The sequence below is a fragment of the Jaculus jaculus genome, chromosome 9 (genome assembly GCF_020740685.1).
Source record: "Jaculus jaculus isolate mJacJac1 chromosome 9, mJacJac1.mat.Y.cur, whole genome shotgun sequence".
Classification (NCBI taxonomy): domain Eukaryota; kingdom Metazoa; phylum Chordata; class Mammalia; order Rodentia; family Dipodidae; genus Jaculus; species Jaculus jaculus.
The window spans coordinates 119,057,161-119,071,964 of record NC_059110.1 but is presented as its reverse complement, the minus strand read 5'-3'; the positions used below and the strand labels follow the sequence as shown (position 1 = coordinate 119,071,964).

The window sequence follows — 14,804 nt, the reverse complement described above, 5'->3', positions numbered from 1 at the left end:
GCAATGGGTTTAGGACCCATCCAAACCCAGATGACCTCACTTGTCTGTTCTTCTGAAAAGACCCTGTCCCCAAGGGAGGGCTATTCCCGCTTCTCTGTGGGCATGAATGGAGGCACCATTCCACCCAACACAGACATTGAGCCTAAACAGCAACGTAGCGTCCACCCGCTCCCAGCCACCTGGCAGCTTCTTGGTGAGAGCCCGCCCATCCTCCGACCTGAGTGGTTGCTCATTGGTAGGACCAGACTACACCAGGGAGGGGAGGTGACAGTCACAGGGACAAGGAAGCAATCATGGCTCATGACAGTCTTCTACTGGGCCAGGCCCTGTGGGGCAGCATGAGAAACTGGGCCTCACAGGTGTCTGGGGGCTCATGGGAACCTTCAGAGACAGCTGCCAGGTTGCAGTTGGGGCACGCTGGTCAACACAGACCCTATGAGCTCCACAAGTGCCCAGAGGGGGAGTATGGATACCATGGAAGGTGACGGGTTCGCTGGCCGTGGGCAGGAGGAGGAGGTGGTAGCAAGAGGTAATGAGGCAGTTCAGACAACCATGCAGCATCTACAGGCACGGGAGCAGACATGGGGGCTCCAGGCAGCGACAGGCCTGATCTGTGACCATGGCAGAAGCAGGCAAGCCAGGGCCAGATGTGTAGTTTCATAGAACAGATTTAAAAATAAATAAATGGCCAGGTGTGGTGGCTCACGCCTTTAATCCCAGCACTTGGGAGGCAGGGGTAGGAGGATCACTGTGAGTTTGAGGCCACCCTGAGGTTACGTAGTAAATTCCAGGTCAGCCTGAACTAGAGTGAGACCCTACCTCGAAAAAACCAAAAATATAAATATAAATAAATAAATGAACAATAAACTTATTTATTTATTCTGAAAGGGAGGGGAAGAGAGAGTATGGGTGCACCAGAGCCTCTTGCCACTGAAAGTGAACTCCAGATGCATACATTACATTGTGCTCTGGCTTTACGTGGGTACTGGGGAATCAAACCTTGGGCTGTTGTGCTTTGCAAACAAGTGTCTTTAATCATTCAGCCATCTCTCCAGCCCCCTATAACACAAATTTTAAAGAGGAAAGACTCGGGATTGACCTTTGAACTCTAATTGTGTTGGTTCCCTTTCTCCTTGCTGTGAGGAGCCGTGAGGTTGGAGTCCATCATAGTGGGGAAGGCAGGGCTGGTAGGGGTCTGAAGCAGCTGGACACTCAGTCCCCAGTGTCCAGGAAGCAGACTGGTGGATGCTGAGCTCAGCCAGCGCTGTCTTTAGCCAGTTCAGGACCCCAACTTATGAAATGGCGCTGCCACGGTTACAGTAATCAAGACAACCCCAGAGGCTTGCTTCCTAGGGGAGTCTAGGCCCTGTCAAGTTGACACTTGAGATAGTCCCTCACACAGATTTTGGAAACAGAAGATGACTGCAGAAAGCCTGGCCAGGGGCTGGGTGTGTGTGTGTGTGTGTGTGTGTGTGTGTGTGTGTGTGCGCCTGACCACTGAACTCAGGGGCCCCAGGAGTGCTGGCAACACTACAGTTTGTGTGGACTGTGCCCTAGGGCTGTGTGCAGCAAGCTGGCGGCCTAAGACTGGATGCCTCAAGGATGGAGGCCCGGCGGGGGTGCGGGGGGGGGGCAGGTAGAACTCTCACCTTGCCAGGATCCAGACAGCGCACTCAGGAGCTCCAGCAGATGGGGTGGGGGCTCAAGCTCATTCTCAGCCCCAAGGTGTCTGGGGCTGATGTCCTCCAGTGTGGCGCTGTCCCGAGCATCGCACGACGTCGGCAGCACCCTGGGCTTCATCCCGGCACAAGCCACAGCAAAGCCCCGTTTGACAACTGAAAATGCACGAGGCCAAAACTACCCTGAATATGAAGCAGTGACTGAAGGCGCTCATGCAATCTGAGCTGTCAGGGAAGTTGAATCTTTAGGGTTTTTTTTTTTTTTTTTTTTTTTGGAAGCTTGGGGAGTGATGTTGGGGCTTCATGTAAACATCTGCCCATACATCTGCTCACCTGGAGGCCCGGCTGTCCATCCACTCCTCCCCAACCTCACCCACCCTAGAAGCTGCACCTACAGTGTCCCTTAGCTCAGGACGCATGTGCCACCAGACTCTTCCAGATGGAAGGGCAAGTTTCTAAAGTGGCCATCGTGGAAAGAGTGTCTCTGAAGCTGGTGGGATCCTCAGAGTTTAGGGTGCTCCCTCAGGACCCCTGTGTGACAACCCCACCCAATGTCACCTTTAAGAGCACTTGAGCCAGGAGGAGTACGATGCCTGGAGCCAGAGAGGGGACATCATCCAGGAGGGAGAGCCAACTGGTGACCACCGCTGGCTGACCCGCCATGCTGTCGAGTCCGTCATGAAGACGGTAGGTGTGGGGCTAACACCACCCAGACTGGGGGATGACTTGGAAACCCCAGACACCCAGCTTGGTGCTTGGTTGGAAGGACACAGAAAGGGCCAACCCTGTTTCTCCCATTTGTAACCCACATGATCTTGGGACAGTCTTAATGCTGTGCCGCAGTTTCCTTGACTCTGGATGTTTAATCAGTATTCGTTAATGAATGACGAAAGAGGCATCGGCACTACTATGTTTGAAGGTGCTAACACGGGAGTGATGCTTGCTGTGAACTGTCAAGTTTCATATTTACACAAGGAGTGGGAAACGCACTCACGCACGCGTGCACACACAGCCAATGCTGCCTCTTAGTGGTTTGCACTTTACGCAAAATCTAAGCAACCCTGAAGGCTTATACTTCCAGATTTAGAAGGGAAAAAAAATCACATGGTAGGGTGACAAGTTCTCGTCCCACCCCCTTCACGATTCTCTTCTGCTACGTCCTGCTACACGAGGGCCTCTGCTTCCTCCCAGTCCTCGCTCACGTCTCCCTCCCCTCCCCCAAAGAACACCCACGCCCTGCTGGATGTCCGGCTGGACAGCATCCACGTCCTGCACAGGATGGACATTTTCCCCATCATCATCCACATCTCTGTCAATGAGAAGACGGGGAAGAAGCTGAGGTAAGTGCACGCTGCACAGTAGAGTCTGCACATGCACCAGAGCTCGTGAACGCCCAGCCTGCGCCTCCATAGTTCACCATGGGCCTTCCAGACATTTCCCGCTCCAGACTCGGCTTGTACAGCCACAGCCGTGAGCCTGAAGCCCAGCTCCCCTCTCTTAGGAGAGAACCTGTCCCCTGGCCAAACTAGACTAACGCTATATGCTGCCCGGGATTCATATAGCCTAACCCATGTTGAGGGAAAGAGAAAAGTTGAAAACTGTTACCTGCTCTTCTACTCCAGGACGTAAGCCTGCATTCTACACAGCTCGCCCCATCAGTGAATGTCACTTGGGGCCAGGTACTGGCCTGCACCAGAGCTGGGTCTTTCCTTCCAGCCTGGGTTCCCACTAGGGCTCTGTCCTGGGAAACCGGGTGTGGTGGCTGCTTTTGGCCACCCCTGCTGTGCCCTGAGGCTGTGGCTGCTTCACAGGAAGGGCCTGCAGCGGTTCAGCACGTCGGAGGAGCAGCTTCTGGAGGCGGCCAGACAGGAAGACAGAGACTTGGACAGATCACCCTGCCTGTACAGCAGCCTGGCCCCCGACAGCTGGAGTGACCTGGACAGTCTGCTTGGCTGTGTCCGTCTGGCCATTGCGGATGAGCAGAAGAAAGTGGTGTGGACAGAGCAAAGCTCCTGCTGAAGTGTGTACGCCATGCCGGGCTGTGGGCATTTCCACATACCACCCTGTCCTTTGAGTGCAGGGTGTTGGAGCACAGCTTGAGCTGCTTGGCATACGCGCCCACTTCTCCCTTCCTGCTCTGGGTCTAACCTCATACCCTCACCCCGGGCAAGGCAGAAGTGAGGTCACGTGCACCTGCTCACACTGCTGTATAACCCACGGCCTTTCGCGGGGGCGTGGCCTGGGGGGGTCAACCAAGGCCTGGAAGACATTCCCACGGGGGATGGTGTCTGCATGAGCCTCCCCAGAGCTGGGGACCAATGCTGGAGAAAAAAGTTGGCTACGTGGAAACTGTCCCTTCCTTTCCCACTTCTAGATGCCCAAGGCGCCTTCCCTGAAGCAGTCGCCCTGCACAGGACAGGTCGCAGAGCCGCGTCCATCCTGGTCCTGACTGATGTCTTGGCTCCTGTCAGCCCAGTGCCGCCTCAGAACCTCTAGGCCACAAACATCCATAAATGAAGTTCCCACGGCAGAGAGACTCTGGTGGCTCTGTGGCACACAGCCTGTGTCCAGCTGCCTCCCTAACCAGCTCAACGCCAGGCTGCTCTAGCTCATGCCGATAGCCCCTTCCTGGGTTGAGGACTGCCTCCTAACACGGCATGGCCCCTTGACCCCTTCTTGGAGCCTGGCATCTCCATTCTGAGGACATGGCCACTTGGGCATGCTTAGGTAAGACTGCCACCAAGCTTTTGATTTCTGCCTCCAGGGACTGCCGTAGACTGAATCATTTTGATAGTCCCCGAGATTCCATGTGCTAATGTGAAATTCTGTGTATTTGACTAAAATAAAAGGCTTTTACAATGCTGGGGCTCATGGCTTCCTTCCCACCCCCTGTATGGAGATGACAGGGGGTGGGGGAAAGGAGACCCCTCTTTCTAGGTTGTTCAGGTTGTACTTCAGCTCCATGGGCCATGGGTGCAGGGCAGGTTTGGGGCTAGATGTCTGACATCACCTGAGGAGGGAACCTAAGCCAGGAGGAAGGGCCCTGTCACCCTTTGGCCTCTGTTGCTCTCAGGAAGGACAAGCTGTGTCCAGAAAAAAAAAAAAAACAACACAGAATTAACCATGCGGCTGCAGTCAGTGAGGTCCCTGCGTGGGCAGGTACTGGACTTGGGGTTAGAACCGAGACAGCACAAAAGCTTCCCCTACGTCAAGGGTGGTCAAGGAGCCAGTGTGGTGTGCCCTCCCACTGCCCACATGGCACACAGCAGCCCAGGCTCCTCTTGGGTGAAGAGCTCAGAAACACCCACAGGCAAGTCTCCACTCCTTATCCCTCCATGTGCAAGTCCCCACATTTGCCCCAAATCAAAGGCTGGGGATTCCTCCAAGCCCAGGGATTCCCCCTAGAAGTCCTGTGCTGGGACACAGCTCAGACATGAGGACAGCAGTGTTCCCAGTATGATGGCATCATGGGCCGTGGGTGGCATCCAGTCCAGGAGACAGGAATGACACCCACATCACACAGGAGCCCTCCGAAGATGGCAGCATGATGGAAGGGCTGTTGGCCCGGCCCCTCCCTCCGTGTCTGGGCAGAGGAGCACAGACAAGGGCTTCACGACCTGTCACAGCTCATTGTGGAGAGGCTGGCACTGTGGAGCCAGCTTCTCCTCCAGGACGCCATCAGGAGCACACACCCAGGGGTCGTGGGTCTCCCACTGCCACTTAGCCAGTTGGGCTTTCAGCGTCTCCAGCACCTGCACAAAGCGTGGGTCAGTGGCCAGGTTCTGTGTCTCGCAGGGATCCCTGCTGACATCATAGAGCTCCCAGCGCTCCCGGTAGTAGTAATGGTGAAGGTCCTTGTACCAGCCTGTGGGCTGGCCAGCCATGGTGCGGTTCAGGAGGTCCTGGAAGGTCGGTGAGACGTAGAAATCTTGGTCGATGGGAAAGGGCATCTTGAAACTGAGGTTGTGTATGAGGCGGAAGTTCTGGTGGTGCACGAAGCGCATGGGGTAGGACATGGTGACCTCGTGGTGGCTCTGGCTGCCGAAGACAGTCGACCAAAGGGGCTCTGCCTCCAGCACTGGCAGGAGGGACCGACCTGTGAGCTGGACGGTCTTGGAGCCAAAGATGGCATAGCGGGGGTAAGTGATGGAGAACCAGTCTAAGATGGTGGGGGTGAGATCTGGAAAGGAAACATCTCTTATCAAGGGTCCCTGCGGGGCACGGAGTCACTCAGAAAGCCTGTGGGCACCATGGAGGGTCAGATGGCCGGCAGGGAAGGGCTGCTTTAGGCCTACTGCTGGCCATCTCTGAACCACGAGGTCACAACTGGTGTAACCAGAGGCCCCAGCCTGGTGATACTTCAGAGACCTTCTAGGATCCTATGGACCAGAAATGCCCCCGGTGGGAAGGGTTGTCTGGTTTCTCTTGCTGGTCACAGGGCCCTCCCACTTGGGGTCTGCTGTCAAACACAGTGGTGGGCTCTGAGCTGGGAGAAGCTTAAGCTGAAGAGCAGAGCAGCCCGCTAGGCAATGGGCTGGCCCAGTGAGCCTCTCCTGGGGACAGCTCACCTCCGCCCCTCAAGTTCCCACATGTTAGTTTTGTTTTCATCCACAGAGTAAGACTAGACAACCAGGCCTTTTCAGGGTCACAAGGGGCTCTGGGTCCCTAGGGAAGACAGGAGAGGGTACGGTGGGTCTCAAACAGGACATCCCGGCCCTCAGCTTTGGTATCAGCCAAGACACTCTGGGGTCTGTGATCGGCTATGAACAAACCTCGCTGTCCGACCTCTTGCTTGGGTACTAGAAGCACCAATTAGGTCACAGAAGAACCACAATGTCTGGCCTATAGCAGCCCCATTAGAGGTTGGCTTCACCCCTTTGAGAGAGACAGAGCCATACCTAGGAGGCTCACGTAGGCCTCGCTGACCTGGCCCCAGCGCTGCGGATGCTCCGGGGATGACACCAGCAAGGGCTCTGCGGCACCCGGCCAGTACAGGTTGGTCCTTCCGCTGGGGAAGGGGATTCCATTGTCCGACGTGAAAATCACCAAGGTGTTGTTCAAGACACCAGCTCCCTGCAGCTCCTGGAGCACAAGTCCTATCCCTGGGGGAAGAGGTGTAATCACTCATCAGTGTTCACTCACTGCCTTGTCACCCAGCCACTGCAGTCACTTTCCTAAACTAAAACACCCCCATGGTCCCTCCTGTCAGCCCAGCCTCTCGCCAAGTACACCCAGCTCCCTTCCTGGAGAAGGTCACATGGCCTCCAGGGACCTGGGTTGCCCCTCGGCACTGCTGTCATGCCAGGCAGCTGCTGCTGTCCCATGATGGTTTCTGTGGCATCTGTCCATGGAGCAAAGAGGAGAGTCGAGATGGGGGCTTGAAGATTGGGTTCCCTCCACATCCATTGCTGAGGACTCCTCTAAATAACAGCACCAATAGGGACATGATCATGGTGCCAACCTCCTGCAGGGGGCTAAATGTGACCCCTAGATATGTCCATAACCACCTGTGGATGTGACCTCAGTTTCAAAAATGGACTTTGAGAGCTGGGTGTGGTGGCACACCTTTAATCCCAGCACTCGGGAAGCTGAGGTAGGGGGATCACCACTAGTTCAAGGCCACCCTGAGACTCCATAGTGAATTCCAGGTCAGCCTGAGCTACAGTGAAACCCTATCTCAAAAAGCAAAACAAAACAAAAAAAGGACTGGAGAGATGACTTAGTGGTTAAGGCGTTTGCCTGCAAAGCCAAAGGATCCTGGTTCAATTCTCCAGGACCCACGTAAGCCAGATGCACAAAGGGGTGCACACATCTGGAGTTTATTTGCAGTGGCTGGAGGCCCTGGCATGCTCATTCTCTCCCTCTCTCTCCCTCTTAAATAAATGAATAAAATATATTCTAAAAATTAAAAAAAAAAAAGCCGGGTGTGGTGGTGCAACTTTAAACAAATTAATTCCCCAGTACCCATGTAAAGCCAGATATACAAGGTGGCATGCATCTGGAGTTCTACTGCAGTGGCTAGAGGCCCTGACATGCCCATTCTCTCTGTCTCTCTTCTCTCTGCTTGCAAGTAAATAAATAAAAATACTTTAAAAAATAAATTAGGGGCTGGAGAGATGGCTTAGCGGTTAAGCGCTTGCCTGTGAAGCCTAAGAACCCCGGTTCGAGGCTCGGTTCCCCAGGTCCCACGTTAGCCAGATGCACAAGGGGGCGCACGTGTCTGAAGTTCGTTTGCAGAGGCTGGAAGCCCTGGCGCGCCCATTCTCTCTCTCTCCCTCTATCTGTCTTTCTCTCTGTGTCTGTTGCTCTCAAATAAATAAATAAAAAAATAAATAAATAAATAAAATTAGGAAAATATAAGGAGACAAACACAACTAAGCAGTTTATGTGAGTTTGGAGCCAGAGGCTGCAGCATGAGGCTACAAGCCAAGGGACCCCATTGTCCCCAGCCCCAGGAGCTGTGACCCACGCTCACTTGTTCTCTGAACGCTCAGTGGGCCTTGGACTCTGTCTGAGTCTCACTCACACTCTGCTGCTGGTGGGCCCCACCCGGGCTGAGCCCAACTGGTGGAGACATCCTGGCCTCGCTTGCTAGAAGAGAGTCTTGTTACCCTCCCTGAGCCTGGGTTCCTGGGACCCACCTTGGTCCATCCGACCAATAGTGGTGTACTGCGCGGCCAAGTCAGCTCGGGCTGCTGGTGTGTCAGGAACAAAGTAAGGAACCTGAGGAGAGAAGAAGCGTAGGAAGTTATAGAGAATGGGTCGGGAGGGGGTCATGTCTAGCCTTGATCTGGACAGGAGACACAATGGCAGTCCCCCCAAATTGTGAGCAGATTACCCGGGAGAGCCTGATCACTCCATATGTCCAGGGCCCAGAACTCATAGAGGGGGACCCTGAGCCCATTTAGCCAGAGAATTCTCTGCTAGGTGCCGTCACATGATATGGGGGTTCAAGTTCTGGGGAAGGCAGGGGCCTGGGTGTAGGGCTGCTGGGCATCTTGGAAGCAGGGCAGGGGCCCCTCCTACCTTTACATCCTGAGGGTCATAGGTCTGGGGTGTCCAGTCTGGGATGCGCCCCATGCCGCTCTCCCCATTGCCGAACTTCTCACAGAAGGCTCCGTACTGGGGCTGGGAGTGCCCACAGCGGTGGGGGTCGTGGAAGGCCACATACAGGAAAAAGGGCCTGAATGTGGGCAAGTGGCTTAGTTTGCAGGTCAAAGTCTGCTAAACTGCCACAGCCTGGCTGGGCCATTGTCTCCACTCTCTGCCCTGAGAACCCCATTCTTTTTGCTTGTTTTGTTTTTCAAGATAAGGTCTTGCTCCAGCCCAGGCTGACTTAGAATTCACTGTGTATTCTCAGGCTGGCCTTGAACTCACAGTGATCCTCCTACCTCTGCCTCCTGAGTACTGGGATTAAAGATGTGTGCCACCAAACCTGGCTAAGAACCCCATTTTTAAAAGATATTTTTATTTATTTGAAAGAGATAGACAAGAGACAGAGAGAATGGGCATGCCAGGACCTCCAGCCACTTCAAACAAACTCTAGATGTATGCAGCATCTTGTGCATCTGGCTTATGTGGGCCCTGGGGAATCAGCCTTTGGTTTTGCAGCCAAGTGCCTTAACCGCTAAGCCATCCCTCTATCCCAAGAACCCCATTCTTTAGGCAGGTACACCTTTCTGCTTCATATATTTCTATCAGTTGGAAAGTCACCACATGATCTTCACTGCCTCAGTTTCCCTATTTCTCCTCTTCTTCTAGCCAAATTCAGTATGCAGAATCCCACCCCCACCCCCACCCCCGGCCCTCCATCCAGGTCCAGTGCTGGTCTGGCCATGCCGGAGAGAAAGAGAGCAGGGGCTTCCATACCTGTCATCCTGGGTCTGCAGAAAGTTCCGGACTAACAGTTTAATCCTAGTGATATTCCGCCCCACCTGGAGCACAGAGCCGTTCTCCTCGGTGTAGGCAAAGTCAAAGGGGAACACGGCCTCCGGCCCCACGTGCTTCTTCCCGATGATGCCTGAGGGTGAGCAGGAGGCCTGTTGAGAGTCCTCTTGACCCCCCTCTCCACCCTGAGCCTGAAGGGCACTGCAACCAGGGGTAGCGAGTCCGGGACTTGGGACAAGGGCTCAGGGTGACTCAGGTCCACATATCTGTACCCTGCACACAGGCATTCCGCTCTCAAGCCAGCACCTTACCTGTGCGCACCCCGGCCTGGCTGAGCAGCAGCGGCAGGCTCCGCACCTGGTCGAAGGAGTTGAAGTGGTGCATGTCCTGGTGCAGTCCGTACATGCCATTCTGATGCTGCGGGCAAGGACACCTTGAGACCCAGCTCTGGCTGCCCACAGCTCATCCCGGAACCCTGCTAGACAGCCAGCGCTCTGGGGGATCTCTACCCTGACCTGCCCCCTCTTGCCACAGCAGGGCATCGGCAGGGGGGAAGGTAGACCCAGATCTACAGGGGCTTTTGTTTTCTTCTGTAACTTCCAACATTTCCGTCATGGTCACACATCATAGAGGGGAGAAACCCAACAGCATCTTATTTTATTTATTTATTTACTTATTTATTTATTTATTTATTTATTTACTCGAGGTAGGGTTTCACTGTAGCCCAGGCTGACCTGGAATTCACTATGTAGTCTTGCTGGCCTCAAGCTCATGGTGATCTTCCTACCTCTGCCTCCCAAGTGCTGGGAGCTTTTCTTTTCTCTTGTTGCGTTAGACTTTTTAGTTATTTTATCTCTGTGTGTGTGTGTGTGTGCGTGTGCGTGCGTGTGCGCGCTTGCGTGCATGCACATGAAGGGGAGGGAGATGCACGTGTGCCACAGTGCTTATGAAGAGGTCACAGGACAACCTCACCGCCCTCATCATCTGCCTTTTGTGAAGCAAGGCCCCTTGCTTGCTGTTGCATACACTATGTCAGGCTAACTGGCCTGCAAGCTTCCAGGAATTTTCCTAGCTCCATTTCCCATTCACCACCAAGGCACTGGGATTCCAGACACGTGCTACCACGTCCCGCTCTACGTGGGTTCTGAGGATCCAAATTCAGCAAGCACTTTGCCCACACAGCCATCCCCCGCCCATTAGTACCTATTTACTTAATCAATTCATTACAGTCGTGCAATACCATGCCCAGATTACCTAGTCATTTCATGTGGTAAAACATGCTAAGAACTCAGACCACCCGGAAAGACAGATGGGAAAGAAGAGATGCCTCTCGCCCTGAGCCCACTGCATGGAACAGGCACAGCTGGAAGCTGCTAGATGGATCCTTCATAAAGCATCTGAGTCCATACATAATCCCCCTCCACAGAGGCCCATCACTCAGCCTCAGCCTTGGCTCTTGATGGGGGCAAAAGACAGAGAGAGAGAGAAAGAGAGAGAGACAGAAAGAGAGAGGGGGGGGGGGAGGGAGAGAGGGAAGGAGGGAGAGAGGGAGTGGGAGGGAGGGAGAGGGAGAGAGAGAAAGAACTTGCATACAATAATATACCGTCTGACCGTTCACAGCACACGGAGAAGCAGCCCAGGTGCACACCAGTGGTGAATGGAGAAGCAAAACGTGGCCCATTGGCACAATAGAACGTCACCCAGCCTTCAGAAGGAAGGAACTCCTATCCTGGCCTCGCCTGGTGTGGTAGTGCCTGTCTGTAAACCCAGCACTTGAGGAAATGGAGGCAGTGAAGGCAGGATTGGGAGTTCAAGGCCAGCTTTGGATATACAGCAAGTAAAGGGCAGCGTGTCTCAAAAAAAGAAAGAAAAAAAGAAAAGAAGAGAAAGAAGAGCATTCTGCAACACAGCTACACAGCCGTGAGCCTTGGGGACACGATGCTCACTGTAATAGTCAATGTGAAGAGGCAAACACCAACGATCCTACTGAAGGCGTCTCTGGAATCATGGAGTTCAGAGACAGAAAGTGGGGTGGGCACGGCTGCTGTAGAGAATGGGGGGGATGTCGTTGAATGGTGGCAGATTCTCAGTTTAGGAAAGTTCTGGAAAGGGATGGTGGTGAGGCTGCTTCACACCACCGTGCATGGAGAAATGGTGAGGATGCCAAATTTAATGTTCTGTGTACTCTACTACAGTGAGGAAAAAATGAGGAAGCACCTTAACAATGCAGCACTGGTCACTATGGCAACACAGCTGTCAACACCCAGGGAGAGCCTGGAACACCATGGCAACAGGAGTCAGGCTGAGCTGAGCAGTAGCTGTGTAGGCCCTGTGTCAAACACTTTTCCATAAAGCCATGCTTGGTAAACCCCTGTGAGTGACATCTCACTTAGCTCTCCACTTCACAGATGAGGAAACTAAGGCCCAGAGAGGAAAGCTATTTGTTCAAGGCCATGGAGGGTGATCGGGTCAGCACTGCTGATCAGTGGACAGACAGGGCTCCTGGTCTGAACCTGAGACCCTTCATGCCTGTGGCTGCCCCTGGGGATGAGACCACAGGCAGGTGGTACCTTCAGGGAGAAAGGGGGCCTCCCTGAGGCAGGGCCCTGGGCGCTGGACTGGCCTCCCCACCCCTCCCTTCCTCCATCCCCCTCCTCCCCCCACTAGCTGCCCTCACCTGGGGCAGGCCGGTGAGGAGGCTGGCACGGCTGGGAGAACAGCTGCTAACGGAAGTGAAGGCGTTGCGAAAGATGAGGCTGCGGCGGGCCAGGGCATCCAGGTGAGGCGTGGCGATGGCGCTGTTGTTGTACGCGCCACTCTCAAAGCCTCCGTCATCGGCTGAGGGAAGCAGAGACAGGGCACAGCGGGCTGGATCAGCAGGAACAGCATGGGGGAGTGGGAAAAGGAGGAAGCCAGGAACCTGATGCCAAGTTTGGGCCAGTGATGCTCAGGAGGGTAAGACGCACCTGACAGGCAGGATGCCTGAGGTGGCATGATACTAGGCAGCATGACAGGTGGCATGTGAGCGGGCAGGCGTGACACTCAGGCAGGCATGATAATCCCTGGGTGGATGGATCAGCAAGCAGGGATGATGCCCTGGTTGGCATGGTACCCAATACATGACACTAAGACGGGTATGCTCTTTTGTGTTTTTTCAAAGTAGGGTCTCACTCTGGCCCAGGCTAATCTGGAACTCACTCTGTAGCTCCAGGCTGGCCTCACAACAATCCTCCAACCTCTGTCTCCTGGTGCTGGAATTAAAGGCTTGCACCACCATGCGTGTCTTAAAACGGGTATGTTTTAGCTTTTAAAAAGTTTATCTATGAGAGTGAGCGTGAGTGTGAAATGTGCACGGACAGACGCACCAGGGCCTCTTGCCGCTACAAAGGAGATCCAGACATGGGCTACTTTGTGCATTGGCTTTACAGGGTTATGTGGGTACTGGAGAATTGAGCTCGGGCCATTACACTTTGCAAGCAAGCTCCTTTAACCATGGAGCCATCTCCTCAGATTTTATTTTCCCCCTGAGGCAGGGTCTCACTCCAGCCCAGGCTGCCTCAAAGTCACAACATAGTCCTACCTCAGCCTTGTGAGTGCTGGGATTAAAGGTGTGACCTACCATGCCTGGCACAAGGAAGGTATGTTAACAGGCAGGTATAAAATGTGAGGGGGGCATGACACCACAACAAACTTCATATCCGTGCAGGAACGTTAACCCAGCAGGCCCCTTAGCAGGTGCTGGCTGAACGTAAACAGAGTGGGCCATGGGGCTCTGCGGAAACCTCCCAAGGCTGCTGTCAGCCAAGGCTGTGTGTGCACAGCCCACCTCTGCCTCTCACTGAAGCACGGCCCTTCCCCAAAGGCCTGGAGACCCTGTAGAGGAACAGCACTCCACGACATAAAGCCAGGCAGTGAGCGCCGAGGAGCCCTGCTCTGTTCAGCAGCAGAAGACATCAGGGTCACCCAGCACAGCCAGTGGGGACCCCCAGGGACAACATGCTGCTCATCTGTCTCTTAGGTAATCTACTCCTTCAACTGAGGTGGATGGAAGGCCTCCAGTTAGGCCAGCGTCCACCACTCTGCTGGACCCACCAAGCGACAGGCTGGATGATGGATGGGCACTGGGGTCATGTTGGGTGTCCCTTTGTGGGCTGCATTTGCCCACACTTGCTCGAGGTCTCAGCCCTAGGCTATGTCCCTGATGTAGACAGAACTGTGTCCTTCCAAAATTCGTGTTGAAGACAATCCCTGTGAACAGGGTCTTTAACAAAAGCTAAATGAGGCCCTAAGAGTGGGGTCCACACTAATAGGACCACCTATTAGGAAATGAAGAAGCCAGGAAGAGGGTCTCCCCTGGTTTCAGCCTTCCAGCCTTCAGAAGTGTGAGAAACACATTTCTGTCTGTCAGCCATCTGGCCTATAGTTTTTGGTTAACAGTTGTCCAGGCTGAAAGATAGGACCTAACGGGGCCCTGCATATTAGGAGCTTTGAGAAAGTTCCAGCACTAATCCGGATCCTGTGGGATGAGGGCCCAGGAGCAGATCTTCACTAGCGCAGGATGAGGGTAACAAGAACGCTGTTTTTGTTACGATTAGTTAAGCACCCTGCACAGAGACCACAAAGTTAATCAGAAAGAGTGGGCCTGGCCAAGTGCCAGACCTCAAAAGGGCTGGGTTGTCACAAGCCAGGCTCTGATCACCCAAACAGGAAGTCTCATGAAGAGCAGAGCGCTGAAGGAACTTGGGGTTTCTGAGATGGGCTGGGAGAGAGGATGGATGGGCGGGCTAGCGGGGGAACTGCGCCTTTGGGCCGGGAGAAAAAGGTGCTGGGACACAGCCCTCCGTGGTCTGGAAAGGGAGCTCTACAAAGCTGCCCACCATACGGACTTGGGGAACCCCTGGGTGATCCTGGCTGCTCTGGGTACCGACGTGGGGGCAGAAGAGGGAGCCTCGGCCACAGGGGCTGATCCCTAAGGAGCCCTGCGAAGTTTGGGCACAGCAGCGGGGCTGGCAGGGGGGTCAGCCCCGACGCCTGGCAGGGAAGGAGGCAGTGCCGGGGCTGGTGGCACTCACCGAGGATCAGCAGCACGTTGCGGGGTCGCGCCCGGCACAGCCCCAGCGCGAAGAGCAGCGCGCAGCACGCGGGCCCCGGGCCGCGCATGGCGATCGCCGCTCCGCGCTCGCGCAGGCCCGGGTCGCCGGGTCCCCGCTCCGCCCCGCCCCGCCCCGCCCCTCGGTC

At 54.7% G+C, this 14,804-nt stretch overlaps 2 protein-coding genes across 2 annotated transcripts in view; one reads left to right on the top strand and one right to left on the bottom strand.

Moving 5' to 3' along the window:
* Positions 1 to 4,490, top strand: part of Card14 (caspase recruitment domain family member 14) — a 34,715-nt gene extending 30,225 nt beyond the window's left edge. The window contains exons 19-22 of the mRNA XM_045158633.1: positions 2,245 to 2,366; positions 2,904 to 3,019; positions 3,491 to 3,703; positions 4,054 to 4,490. Coding sequence (XP_045014568.1) covers positions 2,245 to 2,366; positions 2,904 to 3,019; positions 3,491 to 3,698 — 446 coding nt within the window. The 3' untranslated portion in view covers positions 3,699 to 3,703; positions 4,054 to 4,490. The remainder of the gene's footprint in view (positions 1 to 2,244; positions 2,367 to 2,903; positions 3,020 to 3,490; positions 3,704 to 4,053) is intronic.
* Positions 4,491 to 4,492: 2 nt separating this feature from the next.
* Positions 4,493 to 14,739, bottom strand: Sgsh (N-sulfoglucosamine sulfohydrolase). Its single transcript, XM_004655255.3, has 8 exons — positions 14,639 to 14,739; positions 12,244 to 12,404; positions 9,878 to 9,983; positions 9,549 to 9,699; positions 8,706 to 8,862; positions 8,321 to 8,402; positions 6,578 to 6,781; positions 4,493 to 5,859 (listed from the first exon to the last, which is right to left on the bottom strand). Exons 1-8 carry the CDS (start codon positions 14,724 to 14,726, stop codon positions 5,300 to 5,302), a joined length of 1,509 nt encoding a protein of 502 aa, XP_004655312.2. The 5' UTR covers positions 14,727 to 14,739; the 3' UTR covers positions 4,493 to 5,299.
* Positions 14,740 to 14,804: the final 65 nt, after the last annotated feature.